Source organism: Thermobia domestica, chromosome 8 (genome assembly GCF_964235325.1).
Source record: "Thermobia domestica chromosome 8, izTheDome1.hap1.1, whole genome shotgun sequence".
Classification (NCBI taxonomy): Eukaryota; Metazoa; Arthropoda; class Insecta; order Zygentoma; family Lepismatidae; genus Thermobia; species Thermobia domestica.
This window is the reverse complement of record NC_137461.1, coordinates 111,564,486-111,587,538: the sequence shown is the minus strand read 5'-3', so window position 1 is coordinate 111,587,538 and position 23,053 is coordinate 111,564,486. Positions and strand designations below refer to the sequence as shown.

Below are 23,053 nucleotides of genomic sequence, written 5' to 3'. Positions count from 1 at the left end.
CGTCATTCCTCATACGCAAACTTATAAAGTGACGGTGTGGCAGAGTGAGAGGAATCAGCGACTCAAGTGCAAAGAGTCCCGGGTTCGATTCTCGTTTGAGTCAAACTCTTTTCTTGTATTTTGCTTCAACCGATAAAGTAGACATTTTTAACTATAAGTAAAATATTAATTCACCATATGTTTATAATGCATAAAACAATAGAAGTTTTCAATCACTTGTAAATTCTTTTGATGTTCCATGTTAACTAGGAACAAAATTTAATCTCTGCCGTAAATATTATTATTTATGCAGTCGTTGTGTAAAAAATGTTCCTGAAGCTTCGTGTCTACATCTGTTGACAGTGTGAGAATTACAAAGTGAATGAGGGGGGAATCTGCTTTGGTTATAGCAACATCCAGTATTAACAAATAGGACTTCCCCCCTCAACTCGTTTGTAAATCGCACACTCTCAACAGATGTAGACACGAAGCGTCAAGAACATTTATGACACGACTGTCGTCAAGGGCGCCGATCATGGAAGGTCCGTCCCCCCAAGCTCATGTGGGCCCCATGAATTTTTATGCATATGTATTTTCATATGGTTTTTATTGTTACATGTAATGTTGTATGTATTTTTTATGAATGCCTCCCCCAAATTTACAGAGAAATCGGAGCCGCTCACTATCGTAACCATAATACAACTCGTGATTTCAGTATATTTACGGAACAGGTTAAATTTTCTTGCTAGTTAACATGGAACATTGAAAGATTTTTACAAGTGATTTTAAAATCTCTATTGTTTTATTCATTATAAACATATGGTGAATTAATATTTTATTTATACTTACAAATTGTTACTTTATTAGTTGAAGCAAAAAACAAAACAAGGGTTGACTCGAACGAGAATCGAACCCTGGACCCTTTGCTTACGAGTTGCACACTTTACTCACTCTGCAACGCCGTCAGTTGATAAATTTGCACGTCGAACACTATATGTGCAAGTAGAAAACTTTTGAAGATGTTTTTTCTCCCTTACTGTTGCCCATTACGCTCTCCCAGTTTGTAATATTAACTCTAAATGTAAGCTACCTCCTCGCAAAAAATGACCCCGAAGTTCACTTACCAAAGTCTGCCTTCTCCTTGTTAGACTCTTGGCTAGCTCTTGGCAACTTAAAAATTGCAGCTTCCCTCCTGGGCCGAGGGTGACCATCCCTCCAGGTGCTTGGGCGAAATTTCTCCCACATTTATCATTCTCCTTTTCCCCACCAGAAAAAGAGTGCCTAAATTGTTAACGAGATTTCTCCCCTCCTCTAATGAATTCCACACTGATTTGCATGTCATATACATAGAAGGATTTAATTTCGGGGGGTTGCTGGCTAAACGTTCATTTGGGGGAGTCCGGGGTTCACCCCCGGATAAATTTTGAATAAAACCGCAATCTTAAGTAAAGACACCTAAGAGACCTCGCGATCGAGGTCGAGCTTTAAGTAGTGGTTGCTTCTTCGATGCCTGGGTCTAGATGGATGAAGGGCGTACATAACGAGGAGGTCGCGCCCCGCTGTAAGTCCTCAGTTTGAGGAGAAATATTACTGAAACACGTCTGAAATTATTGCATAAAAGTCACTGCAAAACAACATTTTGAAATTGAAAGGACCCAGCAGTTTATAAATAGGGATGGACTCGAGACGAGACATGTGAAATGCTAAATTCTCTCTTGTTTCGCAAAAATATTTGAGTCTCATCTCTTGTCCATCTCTGTCAATAAATCAAAGAGTTTTACATTTTTTTAAATTTTCTGTGAAGAAATGCCCTCATTCAGCACTCAGGCGGGAAATCATTTCCCAGTAAAATATTAAAAAAAAAAAGCATATCTTCAGGTTTCTGTTTGGAGGCGATATTAACTGCAGCAAATGAAGTGTCGTCACTGCAATTCCATTATCCGACATTTTCTCCCTATGGATATGCGCCTGTCTTTACGGGTATTTCTTTACCTTATATCAGTAACGAATTTAGAAGAAACCCTTTTTCATTAATCTCGGAATTGGGGGAGAGGAGCGGAGTTTTTAAACATAGATATAATTAACAGTAGCCTTTTTTACTTTAGAAATTCCACACTTTACGGACTTCAGCTCAAAAATCCCCTTCCTGTAACCGCCACTGCATTATATAATAATAAGCTATAGTATAATTCTCAAATAAATATGAATAACTTATTTGACATTCACATTTATGTTGGTATTTTCTTTCATTCTCTATTTAAAACGTGTCTATTATGATGTTTGTGTTTCTTATCCAACATTGCTGGAACATTCCTCACTAGTTCTATTAATAGGCCTATGTCTTTCATAATCAAATTTAACAGTGCAGCAAGACCTCTCGAGTATAGACATATAGAATCCTCTGCAGACGAAATTTTAAACAAATGAAGACCTTATTCCGTGCAGCGCTTCAGGGAGAACCAAAGAGAACATGACGCACAGCGATGCTTCCTTCAGGCTGCACGGAATAAGGTCTTCATTCCTTCAGGCACAAAACACACAAAACATCCCCTCAAAATCGTACCTTTATGAGTCGTAGATGTGTACGAGCATTATAATATACAGTCGTAGATACGCACACTCATAATCAATCATCTTATTCATTAAACACTTAAATCTTCTCACTTATATTCGAGTCGTAGCTGAATATTTATATTTATATTACTATCATTTACTTAACTTCATAATATACAATTCTCAAGGCAAATAAAACCAAACGCACGCTAGCAAATAAATCATGGCAGTAAACAACAAACAAGCCACGCAAAAGGGACGGAACTTCCACATCGTCCAAAAATCGAACCACACATATAAACATAAAACAAGTGCATGCACAAAAGAAAGGCTAGCGGCAAAACGGAGAAATGCTTGAAGGAATAAAATGAAAAAAATAAGACAAAATTCGGGACATGGCACCCTGGGCAAAACGATCTCCTTAACGGTCCACATTGCGTCCCTCACAACAAAATATGGGTATAGCAAACTCTTATATATCTATCTATCTGTAATCTTAAAATTCTTAGATGTAGATTACCCATAAGGACAACACACAAAACAACAGACGAGGCTACTTAAGGGTATAGCAGTAACTAAAACATTAAATATATAGCACCAAAATAGGCAGACTACAATAATTCCAACAGGTGGGATTCTCAAAATAACTCTTACAAGATCCCAACAAAACGGTGCTAGAAATGTGCCAATAATAATAGCAGAATTAGAACAAATAATCGTAATCAAAACTATAATTTCTAGTTATCCCTGACAAAATGAGGCCAAATATGAAAGATAATTTAAAAAAGAAAAGGGAAACAGGGCTGCATTCTAAATTCATGAAAGGGTAAAAAAAATTATCATTATACGGCAAACCAATGTTAATTAAAATAGGAGTTAAAAAGAGCGACTTCGAAGCAGAGCGAAGAATGGAAATGCTGACATAGAGCAGGCAAGGTTACTGATAACTGAGAAGAATGCTGATCACACAGGCAACTAAACTGCCACATCATTACAGTCACAGCTGACACCTTATTCACACAAAGAAAACCTCTTTCAAATACAATCTAAACCTAAATGAAAAATGAACAAACTAAAGTAACGAATAAAAAAAGAAGACTCCGCCAAACTAAAACTAAAATTGAAATAAAGAAATAAACAAAACTAAATCAACCCTCAAGAATCAAGTCCACACACACACACAAAAAAAAAAGATAAAAATAATAGGATATATACAGGGCCTAACCAAGAATATTACAGAATGAAAGAACTAACTGAATTCCCTGGTAAATGACACTAGCTAAATCCAAATGAATACAGCAATCCTATATACAGAACAAGCAATCGGACTAAAGGCCATAATCAAAATCTAGAGTTAAGGGCAGTAGGGAGGGGGTTTCACTAAAGTAAAATTTTAGCAAAAGTTTCGAGGTGGGAGGTAAAACTTTAAACCAAATTGGATGAAAAGTACTACAGCAAACAAAAATTCCAAACAAAAGAATTCAAAATGACTTCCAAGAGGGTTGATGGGCGGGGAAAATATTTCTACCACTTATAAAGGTGGGAGGAAATATTTCAATGCAGCGAGAGCACCACATAGATACCAGAAACTCACGGCGCAAACCACCATGAAACAGTACGGACTAACAACATTACTAAATTTGATTAAAATGAAACACATGATTCTAATAATATTGAGTGGTAGCAATGAGAACGTTAAAGGAATAGATGGTAGAACTAGGATTTGCAACTTAAATTTAGAACAGTTCCACCCTAATATGAATTTGAAGGTGTAGACCTGTAGATCGAGGCGTCTTTAAGATCTCCATGATGACTTGTCCGACAATCGACCAAGGCATCGAAAGCCTGACCGAAGGTACGGTGACGAAAGACCAAGTCACGAATGTCCCAATGAGCAATGACCAAATGACCAAGATCGAGCTTTCTCTAGTGTATTTGTCTCGACTGTCTCTCTGACGTCATGAAGGAAGCAATGGTAGTGACACTCACTCGATGACATGCACATTCAATTCCCCAAATTGACACAGCCAAAGTACTTATCGATGACACAACATGAAGCAGCTATACTTCCTACTAGGCTGCTAAAGTCGTCAGGATCACATAGACTAAAACCAGGAAGAGAGCGACTTCCGAGAGTCGAAGTACTTACTACTCATCAACAATATTTCCTTATTGTGTCAATGTTTACCAGGTCGATGGTCGAAGCGAGCATTGATTCGTCGTAGGTGCATGACAATGAGAGTCCAGTAGAAACAAACACATTGAGAAAGCATCTGATCTAAACAAAACTGAATTCCAGTTAACGCGTGTGAGGTAATTAATTATTTCCTTGTTGAAAATCTGTCGTCAGCTGGTGATGTCGATAGCAGGTGTGAATAACATCTAACAGGCGATGAACTTCCTCCAAACAACGCATGTACATTTATAATGAATGGATGACAGGTTCCCAACTCCAATAAAGAATATGGTCCTTGGTTCGAGACATGCAACACTTTGTTTGTTATTTCCCCAAATAATAAGTCCATACGTTTTAACTTCAATTAGTACTGTATTCAAGTTACATGCAACACAAATTTTGATAATTGTTTTGTAAGCTAGCTTTATGAAGTGGTTTTTAGTAATAGAATTATAACGGTAAGAGTTCATGGGGTTATTTACAACAAAAGGAAACCACTTTCACGGCTATTTTTAGTTTCTTGTAAGGTAATAAATTATGGACAAATGCATTATTTTCATTGAAGTTGAAATGTGTGAATTAATTATTTGGGTACAAATAATACTATAAGAATGTGACTTTGCGGGATTCAAACTCAGGACCTCTAACTCCGCAGTCCAGTACGCTTACTGTATGGCCACACACTACGGGGTTGACCGTTTCATAACATTTGGTACCCGCCTTTTTTGTGTCGATTCAAGCACCATTCGTGAAGGCACTTTTTTCAATTCTGGTTCAAATCACTGTCCCTTTTTCTGGAGAATCCAAATGTGCAATAAGAAATAGGGGTTCCCATTTAAAATTTTAAAGATAACTCTGTAACCATAAAGGGGGTGGGGATAGAGGGTTGCCTTTAAGGTCATTCGATAGCTTTTTCAAACCTATTTAACACATGTTTTTGTTTGTTTTGCTGATCTGTATATTTCGTGAGATATTCGACCGTTCTGGAACTTTTCCGCACCATGTATGTATATACAGAGTGTCAATGAACTTTCCCGGCAAACTGAAACAGATGATTCCTCACATCTAAATAAGGAAAAATTTTCATATAGACCTGTAGTCTCAAGTGCATAATTTCAGACATAGAGCTGTCCAAAACGTGCAAAAATGAACTTTGGTGTCAAATATATCCGAAACTATCAACCATGAGCTGAGGCAGCCTGTTATTGTCAGACTTGCAGTATTCTTTACCCAAAACTTCATGATTCTGAATCGTTCGGTGGCGGCGCATGGAAGTCCCCTTCAGGAAGTGGAAGGTCCCGGATATTCCGTTAAGAAAGATGGGTCCGATTCATGACAGATGGAACAACATCCTAGAAGTAACAAAAGTCATTGACATGTCATCGGTATTTTGAATAGAATCAAAATAGCGAAGGATTGTTGGTGTGTTGTGGGTGGTTGCATATCAGTGACTGCATGTAATAGGCAAAATGAAATTAAATACCAGGGTTGTTACATAAATTATAGGCATAACCAAGAAATATTAGGATTAGACATGTAATATTTTTAGGCAGTATTTATTGAACTTCCCTATGATGTCATACCAAATTTAGTTTTAATATGAATATCGACTTTTATTCTGTTATTATAGGTCCAGAAAGATAGAAAAGTTAGCAAAGTGTGAGCAAGGCCAGAAATTGAAGGCGAGAGCTGTTGTTGAATATCTTCACAGGAAAGTCAAGGAAATCCACGCTGACATGATTACTACTTTAGGTGAGAGTGTCCACTCACATGTTACAGTGAAGAAATGGGCAGTCGTATTTAAGAGGGGAAGAACCTCCATTGAAGATGACATTTGATCAGGAACGTCCGTGAAAGCACTAACTCAAGAGAACATTGCCAAACTGCATGAAATCATCATGAACGATGAGGAATGCCCATCAGGCAAATTGCTAAGACACTGGACTTGTCTACTGCAAGTGTTGACCGAATTATAATCGAGCTCCTGGGATTGAACAAGGTTTCCGACGTAACATTTCAAAGGACAATCTTCATCTCATAAAATCATTACAGCTGCAGGTTTATGACTTAAAATCTTGACCTGTATACTAAATGAGTCAGACGTTAATAATACGTAAAGATTTTGGAAGAACTAGTGCAATGAGGATTTGCGAGAAAATAGGAGTATCCTCGGAAGAAACTTAAAAAAGAACAATTGATACAACGTTGTTCATCACAAACCCACTCATTCGTGGATCTAAAGCGGGAGGTATACATTATCACTGAGTTACCATGTACCGTTTTCTCCTTTCCACGTAACGAACAACAAAATGTTGACAATGTATGGGTGGTGCTGATACATAAAGAAAACAATAATGGTTATGTAACAAAAAGAGGAAAAATCGTTTTAAGAAGGTGGATATCTCGAGAAGAGTTGATAACTTACCTTCTCATATTTATTTTAAACAATGTAACATTTCACAGTGTTGCCTCTAAGGCTAAATGAGGCGGATGATTAAAGAAATGTGAAAATAGTTGAGGGAATAAGTATATTCTAGACAATAAGAGAACTGAGAATAAATCCACATACGCTCTTGTGAAGACACCTGCTCATTTCGGTAACCAACATTAAAAGTTCCTTGGCCATGTGGATCACGTTCTAGGTAATAATAGGAAATATGACACATAGTGTTGGCAAACAGTCGCAGTGCTGAAAGGGTTATTGAACAAATCGGAGAGGATGAAAATGAGCAAGTACACAGTGTCATGGAAGACCATACGGACATGTCTGGAAACAATAGTACAATGTACACTGAAAGTAATCTCCCTTCCTTCACCTCCCTTTTCCCTCTTTGATACATGAATATCACAGGGACATCGATAACAAATTTTGAAGTAAATTCAAAACTCGTTGTTTACTGATCAAGTCACATTGGCCACAACGGATGAATACCATCACACGCCACCTTTTAGTCAAGGGATCCTGGGTTCGATTTCTAGGAGTCACAACTGATTCGAAGCCAACGGTAGATCAAAATCTTATTTGTAGTGGTAAGAATACTGAGAAAGGTTATAAAAACCATAACACATCGAGTGCAGTAACCAACACACTAAAATCGAGACAATAATTGGTCTCTTCCCTCTCCATGCTGTTCATATGAATATAGCTGTCATGAAGCATATAGAAATGATTGATGATAAATGTCAAATACCTATAAGTGAAACACCTATTTCATTTCAGTGTTGTCATATATAACAGGCATGTACAAGAACATACACATAGTCACATAGAGTATTTTAAATAAAGTAGAGTAATTGTGCTGGTTGTGACGTTTCTTCTTTTCTTTCGTTCAGTGACATCATTTTGTACTTTGCTTGGTGAACAGGACCTCTCAGCGGCATAGGTATTTCATGGTTTTCAGTGGTATATTACTAGACAATTGATGAAAGTATATATATTTCTCAAACTTAAGAGGGTCAGTTGACCTCCTACCCTTCACAATGGCGCCTTGCTATCGTGCTGTAAGATATAAAAGTGATAGGCCTTGTATGGTATTGAATTTGTATGTCCCGTGTTCGCGAGATATTACCAGCAGTTTTTTTTTTTTTTTTTTTTTTTTTTTTTTTTTTTGTTACATTCCATTTGCAGCCTTGTCTGTTAGTTGTGTTCACTCAGCATATTATTCAACCAAATCGGGACTGTTGATTAGTAGGATCAAATTGGTCAACTTTCAATATGAAGAACAAGCGGATATAGTTTTCATGTATGGCTAAGCTGGTGGGTGTAGGCAAACAGCAGCCAGCTTATATCAAGCAAGATACCCCGAGAGACAAAAAAACCTAGTCCTTCCATGTTTGTGAATGTCTTCGCGCAGCTACACTGAACTGGGTTTATGCTATCGAATATACGCGACACCGTTGTCCCGCGGACTGTCAGGACTCCTAATTTGGAATCATACATTGCTAGGACTAGACATTCAAAACTTAATCTTGCACAATGTTCACCAAATAAAAGTTAAAATTATCTTATTAAGGCTTGTAACACTACAGAAAGTTACTTACAAAAATATTAATTCTAATAGTCATGTTTAGTTACACATTAAATTTTATATGGAATTAGAAGCTTTCTGCAGCAATTTTTCTACTCCCAAAAATTGAACAAATATACTGATTGGCAACTCTGAATTACAATGGAGACATGATTTCAATACGCAGTTTCAAGTAACAATTTTATTATTGATTTGTTTTTATTAACGCATTGTTTCCGTAACAGTTGAGCTCTCGGAATTTTTGCGGTGTTTTCAAGTTGTTTAGTTTAACTTTTGGATGAAGATATCTATGGACAGACAAATAATCCATCAACGCAATTTATCACTCTAAGTTACGAGGTAAAGAGGAAGATACCAGTTGATGGAATAGATATAGAAATTATTGCTCCCAAATAAACATCAGTAAATATGCAAGACACATTGGGCCTTATGCAGAGTCGTTTTGAAGTCTGATTAACACCTTATTACGAGATTGACTAACGGATGGTTATCAATATTGTATTCAGAGTCTCTGATTAGGACGTAGTATTGGACAAAATTAATCACATGTGACTAATTAATCCAGAGCAGATACTAATCTTTTACCCACGGTTTAGCGTGCGGCACAACATTTCGTATTTCGTAATTCATGTGTTTTCTTTTCTACAGACTACGCATGCGTTCATCTACTTTTCCGTAGTTGCCACATTTATTTTACTCACCGATGCATTGTGGTTCTATAAGTTAATCATATCCAAATCATCATTTTTGTTGTACTAAAAGTAGACTCTGAATACCAAAAAGTGCAACTTCCTTAGTAAAGAGTTAGTATGCTTACTAACTAGTCTGTGACTAAACTTCGATTAACGAATTCTCTCCGAATACCGTCCATTAGGTCTTATGCAGAGTCGGTTTGAAGTCTGATTAAAGCCATACTACGAAGTTGAGTAACGGATGGTTATCAAAATTGTATTAAGAGTTTCTGATTAGGACGTAATATTTGACGAATTAATCACATGTCATTAATTAATCTAGATCAGAGCCTAAATTTTTATCCACGGTTTAGCGTGCGACACAACATTTCGTATTTCGTATTCCATGTGTTTTCATTTTTACAGACTATGCATGCGCTGATCTACTTCCGTAGTTGCCACATTTATTTTTCTCACCCGATGCATTGTGGTTTATAAGTTAATCATACCCAAATTATCTTTTAGTTGTACTCAAAGTAAACTCTGAATACCAAAAAGTGCAATTTCCTTAGTAACGAGTTAGTATGCTACTAACTAGTCTGTGTCTAACACTTGATTAACGAATTCTCTCTGAATACCGCCCATTGACTTTATTAAATTTTACTATCTACAATTTAAATATAATTTCTTCCTGTGCAAAGGAAATAAGGATGATTCACTAGTGTATTTTGTTTCTTTTTCATTAGGATTGCCGCTGTCAGCGACACAGGGTGATATAACAAAACTATTTGGAGCATATGGGAACATAAAATATATTCGAATGCACTTCTGTAGAGATGGGCTTTTTAATGGGAGTGCTCATATAGAATTTGAAACACAGGTAATATATTATTGCGTTGTAGTAATAATATGAACAGGCTTTGTTGTCGGAAATTGTGTCAGAGTGAAAAATCAAAATGTGAGGGGGCTACATAGGGTTAATATTTTGGATATGACTTGCAAGCATTATCTGTAATAGCAACTTATCGTAACTCTGGTTTAGGAATTTGCGGTTTACCAACTCCTGGGCAGACCTTTCCATTCGAAAGGATGCATGGTAACAAAACTGACTGCGAATGCTGCTTGTGTTAACCACCGTTGTTTCCCTTGAACTGCAGTCAATTACAAATCAGAAAACTAGAAGGATGTACAATTTTATGCTTTTTCTTAAGGTAGCTGTCAATTTTATAAATTATAATGTTTCACCAATTTTAACTTAACTTCAGGTCGAGCTTCATTCCTCCTTTAGAGCTTAAGGAACTAGACTGTATAAAGTAATAAGTATGGGATGGAACCTTTCCTTCCACTCATTTTCCAAAACATTTCTGGTGATTTGATGGCTCTAAAATTGCGCCTAACGTAAATATATATTGTACAGAGGCTATAGCACAGAAGTCTTTGTTGTTGCGTAAGGATAATGTATTGTTATTTACTAGTGCTTATAACATTCCTCCAATTCTATTTTCATTAATTAATACTGTTGTATTTTTTACACGTTTCATTTATCCTTTGTTTTATTTACTATAATCAATTTTAAAACTAAAGTTAAATTAACCCCTAGAGCACTCTTAATTCTGACCCTCGTAATTATTATTCTTTACACAAAGATGCATGGGATTCTTCCGAGTTCAGAAAAGAGACCCGACTGAGTCTGGCAACAGAACTTTAACGCAGGGACAAGTAGTAGCTCGATATTTGATTTCATGTAAATTGGAGGAGTAGGAGTCCTTGGTTATATATATTATATAATGAGGAATAACTGCAAACTTAAAACAGTTCTGAAATTTCACCTCACTACGTCGTGAAGTGAATGAAAATAAGTTATTACTAGGGATTCCAAATTTGTCAGAAGAAAAAGTTAAATATTTTTAGCAATATGTGATATTCAAAATTACACATAACAAACATACAGTAAATATCATTTCTCATAGTAAAGTAGAATAATTTTAATTGAAAACTAGAACTTTAATTTTAAAAAAATGCAACACATAAGAAAGTAAACACTCTTTAATTGTCTTTTAATTTTATTTATACGTATTACTGATAAGTTACATCGTTCGGTTGGGTTACAGTGTGTAGGAAACTAATTGCTCCAATGTAAAGAAACATGCCCTAGCTTATAAAAATAATTTTAAAAAGTTTCCAAGACTGTCATTTCATTCATTTTACTTAAAAGAACATGAGGAAAATAAAAATGTATGACGTAGGTTACAGAACTCAGAAGAGACGTAAAGTGTAGAATTTGACAATCCGAATTATTATACCTCATTAACTGAACTTGTTCGTGAACTTTTGTAGCAACTTATGAAATTTATTAGTCTTTGAGGTTTAAAATATTCAAAGAATCAGGTAAAATCTATGCTTAGAATATAACTTCATTTTGTTTCCGGAAGATTAGCACTCTAGCCATAAGTCTACCATGCGTAAAATTAAAAAAAAAAAAAAAAATCATTCTTTCTTCCTAAAGTAGAGATATGGAATATATGAGAACTTCATTAAATCCGGTATATTAGAACAACGCAAGTGTGATTTAAGAATACAAGTGACATTTCTGTTTCATTTGAGTCCTGTAACCTAAATTTAGAATAGCTGGATTAAAAGTAAAGACAATATTGTTATAATTATTATCGAAATTTATATACAAAAAATGTTACTTTTTTTAACGTAACCATCTCCCATTTCCATCATCTTCTGCCACACATGTGGAAGGTGTCGTAAACTGTCACTGCGTCAATCTTTGCCGATATCCCATGGTATGGTCGGAACTGCCATAAGACACAGATGGGCTTCTCTTGTGTCGCATTGCTCCCGGTAAAGTGAATCCTTCATTTTGATGAAGAGATCGTCACGAAGTCCCTGAAAACTTCCTTATGTACTGTACCCTCGTGCCACTTCAGTCTTAATCTACGCACATTGTTCGTTTTCCAAAACATATTCTTATAGCGCATACACTTTCTCTATTTTACGACGCTAATACTATTGACTGAATAACCACAGTCGTTACCAGTCGCTACACTTTATCGTTTCACATTTCCCTAACTCTTGTAGTGCTGAGATATACCCCTTTGACATAATAACGGTGTTGTCACTACTTTTTATCCAACCTACGTAATTTGTTTGACATAATTTGCGCGTGAATTCGCGGCTACACTATTAAATAAGTCTTCTGTCTTCACTATTTAGTGAATTTTATTTATATCGATTTAAATGCCAATTTCTCTATCTCTTTCAGTCAAGTGCGAACAGAGCTCAGACAGAAACGAATAAAAGTGCCTTCAAGGGCAATATTCTTAAAGTATCCATGAGTAAAGTTAAAAGCAGAACATTTCCTGAAGAACTGGAGAATGCAGCAACATGCTCTGGAGGAGATCCAGGAAAGAAAAGAAATGCAGTAAGACCCATTATTCTATATTTATAAAATTAACCACGTATATTTCTGATTCTTCTTCTTTTTAGGTAACAATGTTAGTGTGGAAGGGAAAACAGTCCTGAGTTTGATGTTCCTAATAGTTCCTTTGCTTTAATCTAACCAATGCGTACTGATAAGAATCACCTAAAACTGTACGGTCTTCAAGTAAAGGCAATCGTACAATAAAAATCCCTGTATGATCTCGTGTTATATTCTGAACTAAATGTCGCTCACATGCAAGCTATTCGTTTGACCTAGGCATAACACTAATTTCTTCTAGTTATCAGAATATTTTTAGTTGTTGCTGTAGATCTATGTTTGTCTTAACAAAATATGTTGTTAATGAAATATGGGGACCACGTTATTGAGTAATGTGTCCTGCCACGAGCCATCAAATTCTGTCTCCTGAGGCACTGGAAAATCGCCTGGCCGTGTTTTGTGCCCTGACTTCATAATTATGCAGAATACTTCCACACCCAAAGGAATATCTATGTTTCCTGGCGTATTAAAAGTAGGATCTGCTAGAACAGTATCCTAGGGAATGTTCCAATCGTCACAATTAATTCTTTCTTCCGGCAGTTTACTTGTAATGTGAGGAAGAACTGAACAACTTATATTCAATGAAAATGTCTTAACAGATGAATGGACACAAATATCTACAGGGTACTTTGTATTAGATATTGCTTGATTTATACCTTGGAGTGTATTGTCTGTACCGTTTGATTTTCTGTTGTTACACCACCTGAATTTTCACTGGAATCTGAATTGCTATTACGCTCCTGTACCGGGACATTCCTTTCATTTGGTAACAGCACTGATTTGTCCTTTGTTACGTCTACATGCAACAGTGTATTGTGCCTTTTGGAACAATTTTTACAACCCCTCGATTTATAAATCTTCAAAAAATGATTACTTTTCAAACAATTAAATTACTTTTACGAATGTACTCTAATTTTTAGCTGTCCTGCTTTAAAAAAGACGAACAAGAATGTAAGGGATGTTTTCTGTTACAAAATTCATATGCATTAGAAAATGTTGATAATTAAGCCTTTGATGACTGAATATTTTTTGCATGCTTATTTTGTACGGTACTGCCCTGCTTCACACCGTCAATACTAGTGCTCATGTTCTCAAGCACCTGACGACGTTTCTGTAGAAACGAAAGGAATTCTGATAGTGTTGGGTCAGAATCACGTGTGTGAGGTTTACATTTCGTTCAAGTGCTTGTGTCGCATTTATATTGCTATTAGCTGTGTTTATGAAAGCGCGAAGTTCACTTACATTTTCTTTACACATTGGTTTGTTTTGCAGTATTTCGGGAATGTAAGAAGAAGCAGTTAGATTTTTATTAGATGGTGTCAACGAGTAATTGAAATGCTAAAAAATGATTTGTTTCGGTACTTGGCAAATTTTCAATTAGGTTTAACGCTTCGCCCTTAAGAGAAGTTTGTAGGTACTGAAACTTCCGTACTGTTGAAATAAATGTCTTTATTTTCGTGAATTAGATCTAAACATGTCCTTGAATGATAGCCAATGTTTACAGTCCTTGGCAAATGCAGGCAACTGTATGACCAGTAATTTAACTTCTGCGTTACTGCTACTGCTATTATTAACAGCTGATTCTATATTTTCATGCTTTGAAACGAGTGATTTCATTTGAGACCCTAAAGAAAAATACACATTTTGAATATCTGCACAAGCGTTTTCTAGCTCTGCTTCGTGTTCGATTTTGTCAATTTCAATAGTATATTGCACCTCCTACAACTTTGATCAGACGTTATTTAGATGTTTTAAGCGCGCACGTATTTCTTCGATATTGCCTTCATTTGGGTCAAAAGCCTGTTATCTGGCCTATGTATGCAGATCTTTGCCTTACAAGACGATGCTGTGATTCAGTCATGATTAAAACTACCAAGAGATATGAAGAATTAAAAAAATTACTGACCTGTAGATGCTGTTTTTATATTTTTTTACCTAAGAAACGGAATCCAGAATTCTGCTCCTGATTTACAACAGCTGTCCGCATACACAATAACGTGATTATTCTTCACCGTACGTGATAGCACTACATCATGAGTCGACATAAACACATTACTTTCCACAGCATCACAGAACAATTCCCAGAAAGCTTTGCACTCATGTGGCTCATTAAGACCAATGTACAATTTGAAAGTATATACTTGTTATAGACGATGTGTTTTAGAAGCTGTGGACAATGAGCCAGGTAGGAATATGACTGAACCTAGCAGTGAAGTACATGTTAATTACATGACTCTGTGAAGTGAGTTACGTCGTTGATCGCACAAGTTACGCAAGTTCCTGTTCGCTTATGCCGGGAGCTAAACTGAACTTTTATGAGGAATACAGATTGATAACTTTTTCTTCTCAACCTTATCGTAGTCGTTGAAATCAAACTCTTTTGTATCTTGAAATATTTACTTCTTCATGCGGAAAAGATATTCCTTTTAATAGGAGTAAACTAAAGAGGCTCGATGCGGGTGGAAGGGTTCCAAGTGTTTTGCGAGGCAATTCCTAGCAAAACATCCTTGGTATGAAGTATCAGCGTCACAACTTCACCCATACTGGTGATTATGTAGTTTTACTTAGAAGCATTTCTATATTTGTTGTACATGTATGACAATGATAATAATATCTCGTATTAGAATATATATACACATGGTGGACCATTTATCTTGATACGCCCTTGCAACTTTTAAATTAATGAACAAAAATCGTTAAAATTTTGTACCATGCAAATATCGATACGATTACATTGTTTCGCATACTCTTAGATACTACAATGTTAACAGTATTGGTAACCCAAAGTAAAATGTATTTTTTTTAAATGGCACTACGCCAAGTTACTACATGCGTCAAATTTACATTAAACGAAAATCTAAAATATAATGTTAAATTTTGGTGAGCACTACAACATGGATCTATTATTAACACATTAAATATTTTATAAAGTTGATATAAGCGATTACAAATCAAATCGAAAAGTCCAGTCTGATCTGTAATAAATACGGTCAAAGCATAGCTACAGAAACGTTGATACTCTACATTAGTTCATTACCATGATGGTTTGACATTCCTTGTTCTGAATAGGTGTAAAATCATTACCAGAAAACCAATTACCGTTTATGTATTAGAGATGGCAAAATCCGACATTTATATATAATGGATTCCGATTATTAAAATAGCAAAATTCCGAAATTTGGAAATGTCCTTGATATCTGAAAACGATTACTAAAATTCTGGGGCATGGATTAGAACAGTGACCAAATGTATAATGGTAGTAATGAACGATGAGCTTTAGTTAAGTTTTTGCTTTGGGTTGAGGTATCCGCAAGAGAGTACAATGATTTTGATTTCCATCGATCGTTTTTTTTTTTTCCTTTTCTGAGTTGCTCTTTTAATTTTTTGATCAGTGTACTTAACTACTTGCAAACATACCTAGAGCTAATAGATAAAATGTCTGTTTTAAGAGCGAGTTAAGCAAGCGTATCTACATTAGCGTCTACAGTATTCAGGAGTTTTCAAATGATAACATATCTGATTGAAGTAGTGTAGAACAGTTTATTAGTACACAAGGCAAATTTATTTAATTTTTTAGATATAATTAAATTTGCCTTTCTTGTGCTGATGTAAGAATTTTATATATTGTGTACTTGATGATTCCGATGTACAGCGAACCACAAAAATATTTGCCCCTGTGACTCTAATTCCAACTTGGAGTCCAGGTCATTTCTAGTGGTGAGAACGCCTAGACAGATGCAATCCAACTTACTCGTAATTTTCTCAGCACTGACAGCAGTTGGTAGCACTGATCCAGATATTTATGCAAATTAAATTGTAAAGTAGCTCACTGACGAAACAGTTCTCCAGTCTAAGATGAATCTCCATGGTGCGGATCGTGTTTTCCAAAGAAAATTGTTGTGTATGTAATGTATTATTTCTTTAGATACTGTATGATTAGGGAAATAAAAATACTGACCATGCATGAATCAGGAAATGCTTGAAAGTACCTGAAAATATCAAATCTAGAACAACTGCTGGAAATAAGTTTGTAAGTGATTACCTTGATTGAGAAACCTTCTCTAATTCTCCTCATTCCAACATCTTTTTTTTTCTGGAGGAGAGAAAATCTTGCTTGTCATACTGAGTATGTATTGAAATTGAAACATTTGAAAAAGCTTCAACCTGGCCGGAATTTTAACCCGGGTCCGCCGAATAGAAGTTCAATACGCTAACCAATACCTAGCGCATCACTACAGCTATCATCTAAACTATTAGCTAGTAAAAATCGTAGCATGTAGGAGTGCACAATATACTAATCCTCGTATAAGGAGACGTTCCTTGTAAGTTTCACAATGACTTACTCCAGATCTCCTTCTTTAACACCTTTCTGTATGATTTTTCCTTTAGCAAAAAAAATAATCAGTATTGGAAATCCTCATATGGGAACTTGAAAACTGAATTAAAACTTGAATTAAATATTTTTCACTTAATTCCGACTAGAAAAAGTAAGTGTCATATATGACACAACTCACAAAGAACATGCCAGATGACACCAAAGTATCTTATTCATACACGTCAATATCTCACACAGCAGACAAAACATTCATTTGACGCCTTTAATAAATCACAAAAAAGCTAAAGTGAAAAAAGGGTATATACCATATATGGCACGGCATGCGGTAAGGGGTTAACTCGAAAACAAGTTATAAAGACCTTCGTCTATGAGGAAAATATCACAAAACTTTCTTCAAGTTGAGGCTACCTCATCGTTTTTACTTACTACTATTCTTCCTCATCGTAACTTCTAATTTCCAAAGAAGAAAAGATGGCAGTATTTACGACGATATCAAGCGTTTCAGTATTCGCGCGCTACCCTAGTCAGCTGTTTGAAATTGGTCATATAAAATGTACAGAAAAATTTGGGCAAGATAACAGAACCTAACTAACATCTGCGGGGCTTCTAACCCGTTTTCTACTACTACTACTACTACTACTATTACCACTACTATTAATACTACTACTACTATTACTACTACTACTATTACTACAACGATTACTAGTACTATTACGTCTACTACTACTACTATTGTTACAATTACTACTACTACTTTTGATATGGATCGGTATAGTAAAACTGCAAGCTTATTATTTATGTGAAAAAATATTATGAAAATTTAAAAAATAATCGGCAAATCACTTTTTGGAGAATTATTTTCAATGTTATTTTAATGAAAAACGTGTTATGAAAATTAAAATATAAAAATAATAATATCCTTGGGCAGGATTTGCACCCACGCCAAAAACGATTTTCATTACTAGCATGTTGCGCTAGCACGTTCGGTTGCGAGGACCGTCAGGAATTGGCCTTTACTTTGTGCTATGTGTAGGTCATGACTCTTGATGTCCTATATGTATCGGCCAATAAGATGAGAAAAAATCTCAAACTCTTGGGATCCGCGAAAATGCAAACTTCAGACATTATTTTCGCATTCTTTGAATTGTATCAACACGTGTAGAAAAAGAAAGTGCAATTTATATCTTTCATTAACTACTAGTGTATTCTTTATCTTTGTATGAGGAATTTGTTGTAGATTGGCAAATTATGAAATTCGTATGGCAGAGACACGGTTCGAATTCCGTCGCGGCAGTTTTTTTATTCTAAATTGGAAGGTATTGTTCACGTAATTGTTATTCTAATTATGTTATTACTTTATTATTATTATTATTATTATTATTATTATTATTATTATTATTATTATTATTATTATTATTATTATTATTATTATTATTATTATTATTGGAAAGTTGAGACTTGGCTACGCATTTTATATTATATGAAGTTTTTGATTATTCAATTTGAAGTATTTTTGTTGATATGGACGTATATGAAATGGTGAATAGCTTAAAACATTAATATTTCTAGCAGTAGTAGCAGAAGAAGAATGAGGAGAAACATAAGCAATTAATGTGAAATAATAACGTTTGTTTTTGGGCAGTCGTATTTTTGACCTATACTAACGATATGTCTTACGTATTCATCAATGGTTCGCACAACACGTTACATTCCAAGACAGTTCGAATCAAGCTAAATACGGCTAACGTCATCTTTTAGGAAACAGTTCCATTGCGAGTGCACTGAAAAAAGTCGTATCAAGACTAGCAAGTGACATCACCCGAATGCCCGGTTCCGATTTGAGTGACCTCTTTTGCTGATAGAGGGCATATATGCATTATTTATGGTGACAGAAATTTTTGCCATGGTGCATGTTTGCTACTTGTTTATAATATATACGAATCATTATAGTTATTAGAGATTACTCCAGAAGTTCCTTACTACCTTTTGTAAACGGAGTGTTAATAAAAAAAAAAAAGTGAAGAAAAACCATGTGGATACATATATGATCTAAGGGGAAGTCGTATGGTAGGTATGATCTTGATGCCAGACATCTTAAAATCCTCCATTTTGAATTAAGGTAAAGTTCTTTAAATAGAAATAGGGTAATATGGTACACTTCGCATCAAAACAATTGCGACAGCTAACGCCCTGCAGTAAGGCCAACCAATATACACCGTCTTATCCCATAATCGTGTCAGGTAAGGAGACCCCCTCTCTCTCCTCCTTTCTTCTCTCCTATACTAAAATTAGCTAACAACATGAGCACAATTCTTATTTCAAACTACACATGTATTAGTTTCGAAAAAATGAAATAACAAAACCGAAACGAAACAAGATTCATAAGTTGATGTAGGGAGAAACTCAAACACACAATGAAAAATTGAAACCAATGGATGTCTATTACACTGAAATTCATAAATGAGGCACAGAGAGAGAAGAGGAGAGAAGTAGAAAAAGAAAAGGGAGAACAGATAAAGCTGTGGAATTCAAACATAGTAAGAAAAGAACCTAACATTATAAAGTTCCGTTTTCAGAAATCCAACAGTAATATATAAATAACGTTTGTTTTTACATATTTTTTCAGAACTATTCGAAAATATAGAGGATGCTTTAAACATTCATTATGTCACTTTCATAATGGATAGCATACTCAATTTCCAGTGGAATTGTAGATCTCCGAGACACTTCTGGTATAATGTCAAAAGTTTAACACACATGCTTTGTTTCAGAGTGGTTCGATTGCAAATTCGGTTGTGTTCATTGGACGTACTGTTCCAAAATACATTCTAATAAACGCAGTAGATAGCGTTGGTCATATCCTTCATTTCAGACTACTAATGCAAACGAACAAAACAGTAAAAAAAACAAAAAAAAACGAAACGAAAAGAAAGAAAAGAGAAATAAAGAGAAAATTGAAGAGTTGTATTTTACTGTTAAATTTCTATCAGAAATATCCTATAGGTACAAACTGTATCGTAATGAAAAGTTACAAATGTTGGAAAGGAAAAGTTTATGTTCCTCATTGATGTAGCATGTTTCAAATTTCGACGTGAAAAAAATACATTGAATTATAGGATGGAAACAAATTTTGTGTCGAATTAGTATAAATAAAATTTTGTTTTCAAATAACCAAAGAGTTACCATTTTCTAGTCTTTTCCGAAGATTTACCTGTTCCGAACATCCAGCATTGATTTCATCTCTTCCGGGTATAACCTAATTTGTAGATATAGAATGAACACGCTAAGAGCTCAAACGGATCATCGTGCCAGTCGGATGATATTGTTATGTTATAGACCACCACTGGATAGAGGATTCAAATCCGTAGTGACCCAGTAATTCGAGTGAGACTCGGTAACCCAGAGGATGAAAAAGAAATTTTACTTGTTCTCTTGCGTTTAAACAGTATTTCTGTCAGAGATGACCAGGACTGGAGATGTGGAGATATCACGCCAAAATTAAGCTTTTTACAATGCGATTGTGAAGCATCGACTTATCATACTGGACAAGCAACATATAAGAATGTGGAAGCAAACATCTGTATCATGATAGAGACGATTTACGAATGCTGGTTGGGGAAGGGCAAGGGAATTACCAGGACATTCCAAAGACATCATTTATCTGCAGTATACATTGTTCATGTTATCGTTCTCAGAAAGAAACACTACACCATTTGTTAAAGTTTGGCTAAAGCAATCGGTGGTGTAGTGGTAACGTGCCGGACTTAAAAATGGAAAATTTATGTTGGATTCCCCATCAGGTAGTATGATTTTTTCGCATAAAATAATGGCTGCAGGGATTTATCTTCTGATGGGGAACATACAAGGAATCACTGGCGATAATTCGAGTAAACAGTGTGTGTGTGTTCTGTAGTGATAAGTATGTTTCATATTTATATTCGTTCCCCTCTCTCTCTCTGTGTTTTGACTTTTCCCTATTCTGTCTTTGCATCTTTCACTTCTCCCCTTCTCTCCCTCTCTCACACACACGCACTTCATGTTCCAAAGTTAAAACGGAGCAAGAGCCCGATATACCTGGTGTGGAGAATCTAATTAACTGTTAACTTCGGTGTCGTGTTTTTCGTGCTCTGGGGATAACATCTCCGGACCTGGTAATTTCTGACAGAAATAGAGTTTAAACGCAAGAGAGCAAGTAAAATCTCTTTCTTATCCTCTGGGTTACCTAGTCTCAGTCGAATTACCGGGTCACTACGGATTTGAATCCTCTACCCAGTGGTGGTCTATATCCTAATCAACACCATCCGACTGACACGATGATTCGTTTGAACTCTTAGTGTGTTCATTGTATATTTGCAAATTACGTTATATCCGGAAGAGATTAAATCAATGCTGGATGTTCGGAACTGATAAATCTTCGGAAACGAGGAGAAAATGGCATGTCTTTGGTTATTTGGCAACAAAATTTTATTTATACTAATTCGACACAAAATTTGTTTCCATCCTTTAATTCAATGTGTTTTTCTCACGTTGAAATTTGAAACATGCTACATCTAAGACAAACATAAACTTTTCCTTTCCAACATTTGTAACTTTTTGTTACGATACAGTTTGAACTTTTAGTATAAGGTATTTCTGATAGAAATTTAACAGCAAACTAGAACTCTTCAATTTTCTCTTTTCTTCAATTTTCTCTTTTGGTTTCTTTTCGTTCTTTTTTCTTTTTCTTTCTTTCTTTTTTTGCTGTTTTGTTCAGTTTGCATTAGTAGTCTGAAGTGGAGGATATGACCAACACTTTCTACTGGGTTTGTGAGAATGTATTTTGGAACAGTACGTGCAATGAACACTACCGAATTTGCAATCGAACCACGCGGAAACAAAGCATGTGTGTTAAAATTTTGAAATTATCCTAGATGTGTCTCGGGGATCTACAGTTCTACTTGAAATTGAGTATACTATCCATTATGAAAGTGGCATAATGAATGGTTAAAGCATCCTCTGTATATTCGAATAGTTCTGAAAAATACGTAAAACAAACGTTATTTCTATATTACTGTTGGATTTCTGAAAACGGAACTTTATAATGTTGGGCACTTTTTTTACTACGTTTGAATTCCACAGGTTTATCTGTTCTCCCTTTTCTTTTTCTTCTTCCCTCCTCTTCTCTAAATTTCTCTCTCTCTCTCTCTCTCTCTCTCTCTCTCTCTTTCTCTCTGCCTCATTTATGAATCTCAGTGTAATAGACATCCATTGGTTTCTATTTTTCATTGTGTGTGTTTCCGTTTCTCCCTACATCAACTTATGAATCTTGTTTCGTTTGGGTTTTGTTATTTCATTTTATCGAAAGTAATACATGTGTAATTTGAAATAAGAATTGTGCCCATGTTGTTAGCTAATTTTAGTATAGGAGAGAAGGACGGAGGAATGAGAGGGAACTTCTTTACCTGACACGATTATGGGATAAGAAGGTGTATATTGTGTGGCCTAACTGCAGGACGTTAGCTGATGTGGCAATTTTTTTATATGAGGAGTGTACATAATTTCGGGCTAGAATTCAATCAGGAAAAGAACGGTGAAGTTAGTTTTAAGATACATACATTTGTTGAAAAGTTACATGCATATTATTTGTTTATATGATACTTAAGACACAATGCGCGTAAGTCCCTTACCTCGGCTTCTAACCCGCGTGTTAATGATGATAAGTGGATAAAAGTTACATTAATACATATTACTCTAGAAGAAAGTGGTATGGTGAGGATATCCTTGACGGCAGGCACCTTGAAATCCGCCATTTTGAATTAAAGTGAAGTTTTGAAAAGTGAAAAC

The 23,053-nt window shown here is 35.4% G+C and overlaps 1 protein-coding gene across 1 annotated transcript in view; it reads left to right on the top strand.

The window, feature by feature from the left end:
* Positions 1-23,053, top strand: part of LOC145692256 (RNA-binding protein 4F-like) — a 343,186-nt gene that overhangs the window by 290,719 nt on the left and 29,414 nt on the right. The window contains exons 7-8 of the mRNA XM_081767552.1: positions 10,154-10,287; positions 12,679-12,837. Of these exons, the coding sequence (XP_081623678.1) occupies positions 10,154-10,287; positions 12,679-12,837 (293 nt within the window). The remainder of the gene's footprint in view (positions 1-10,153; positions 10,288-12,678; positions 12,838-23,053) is intronic.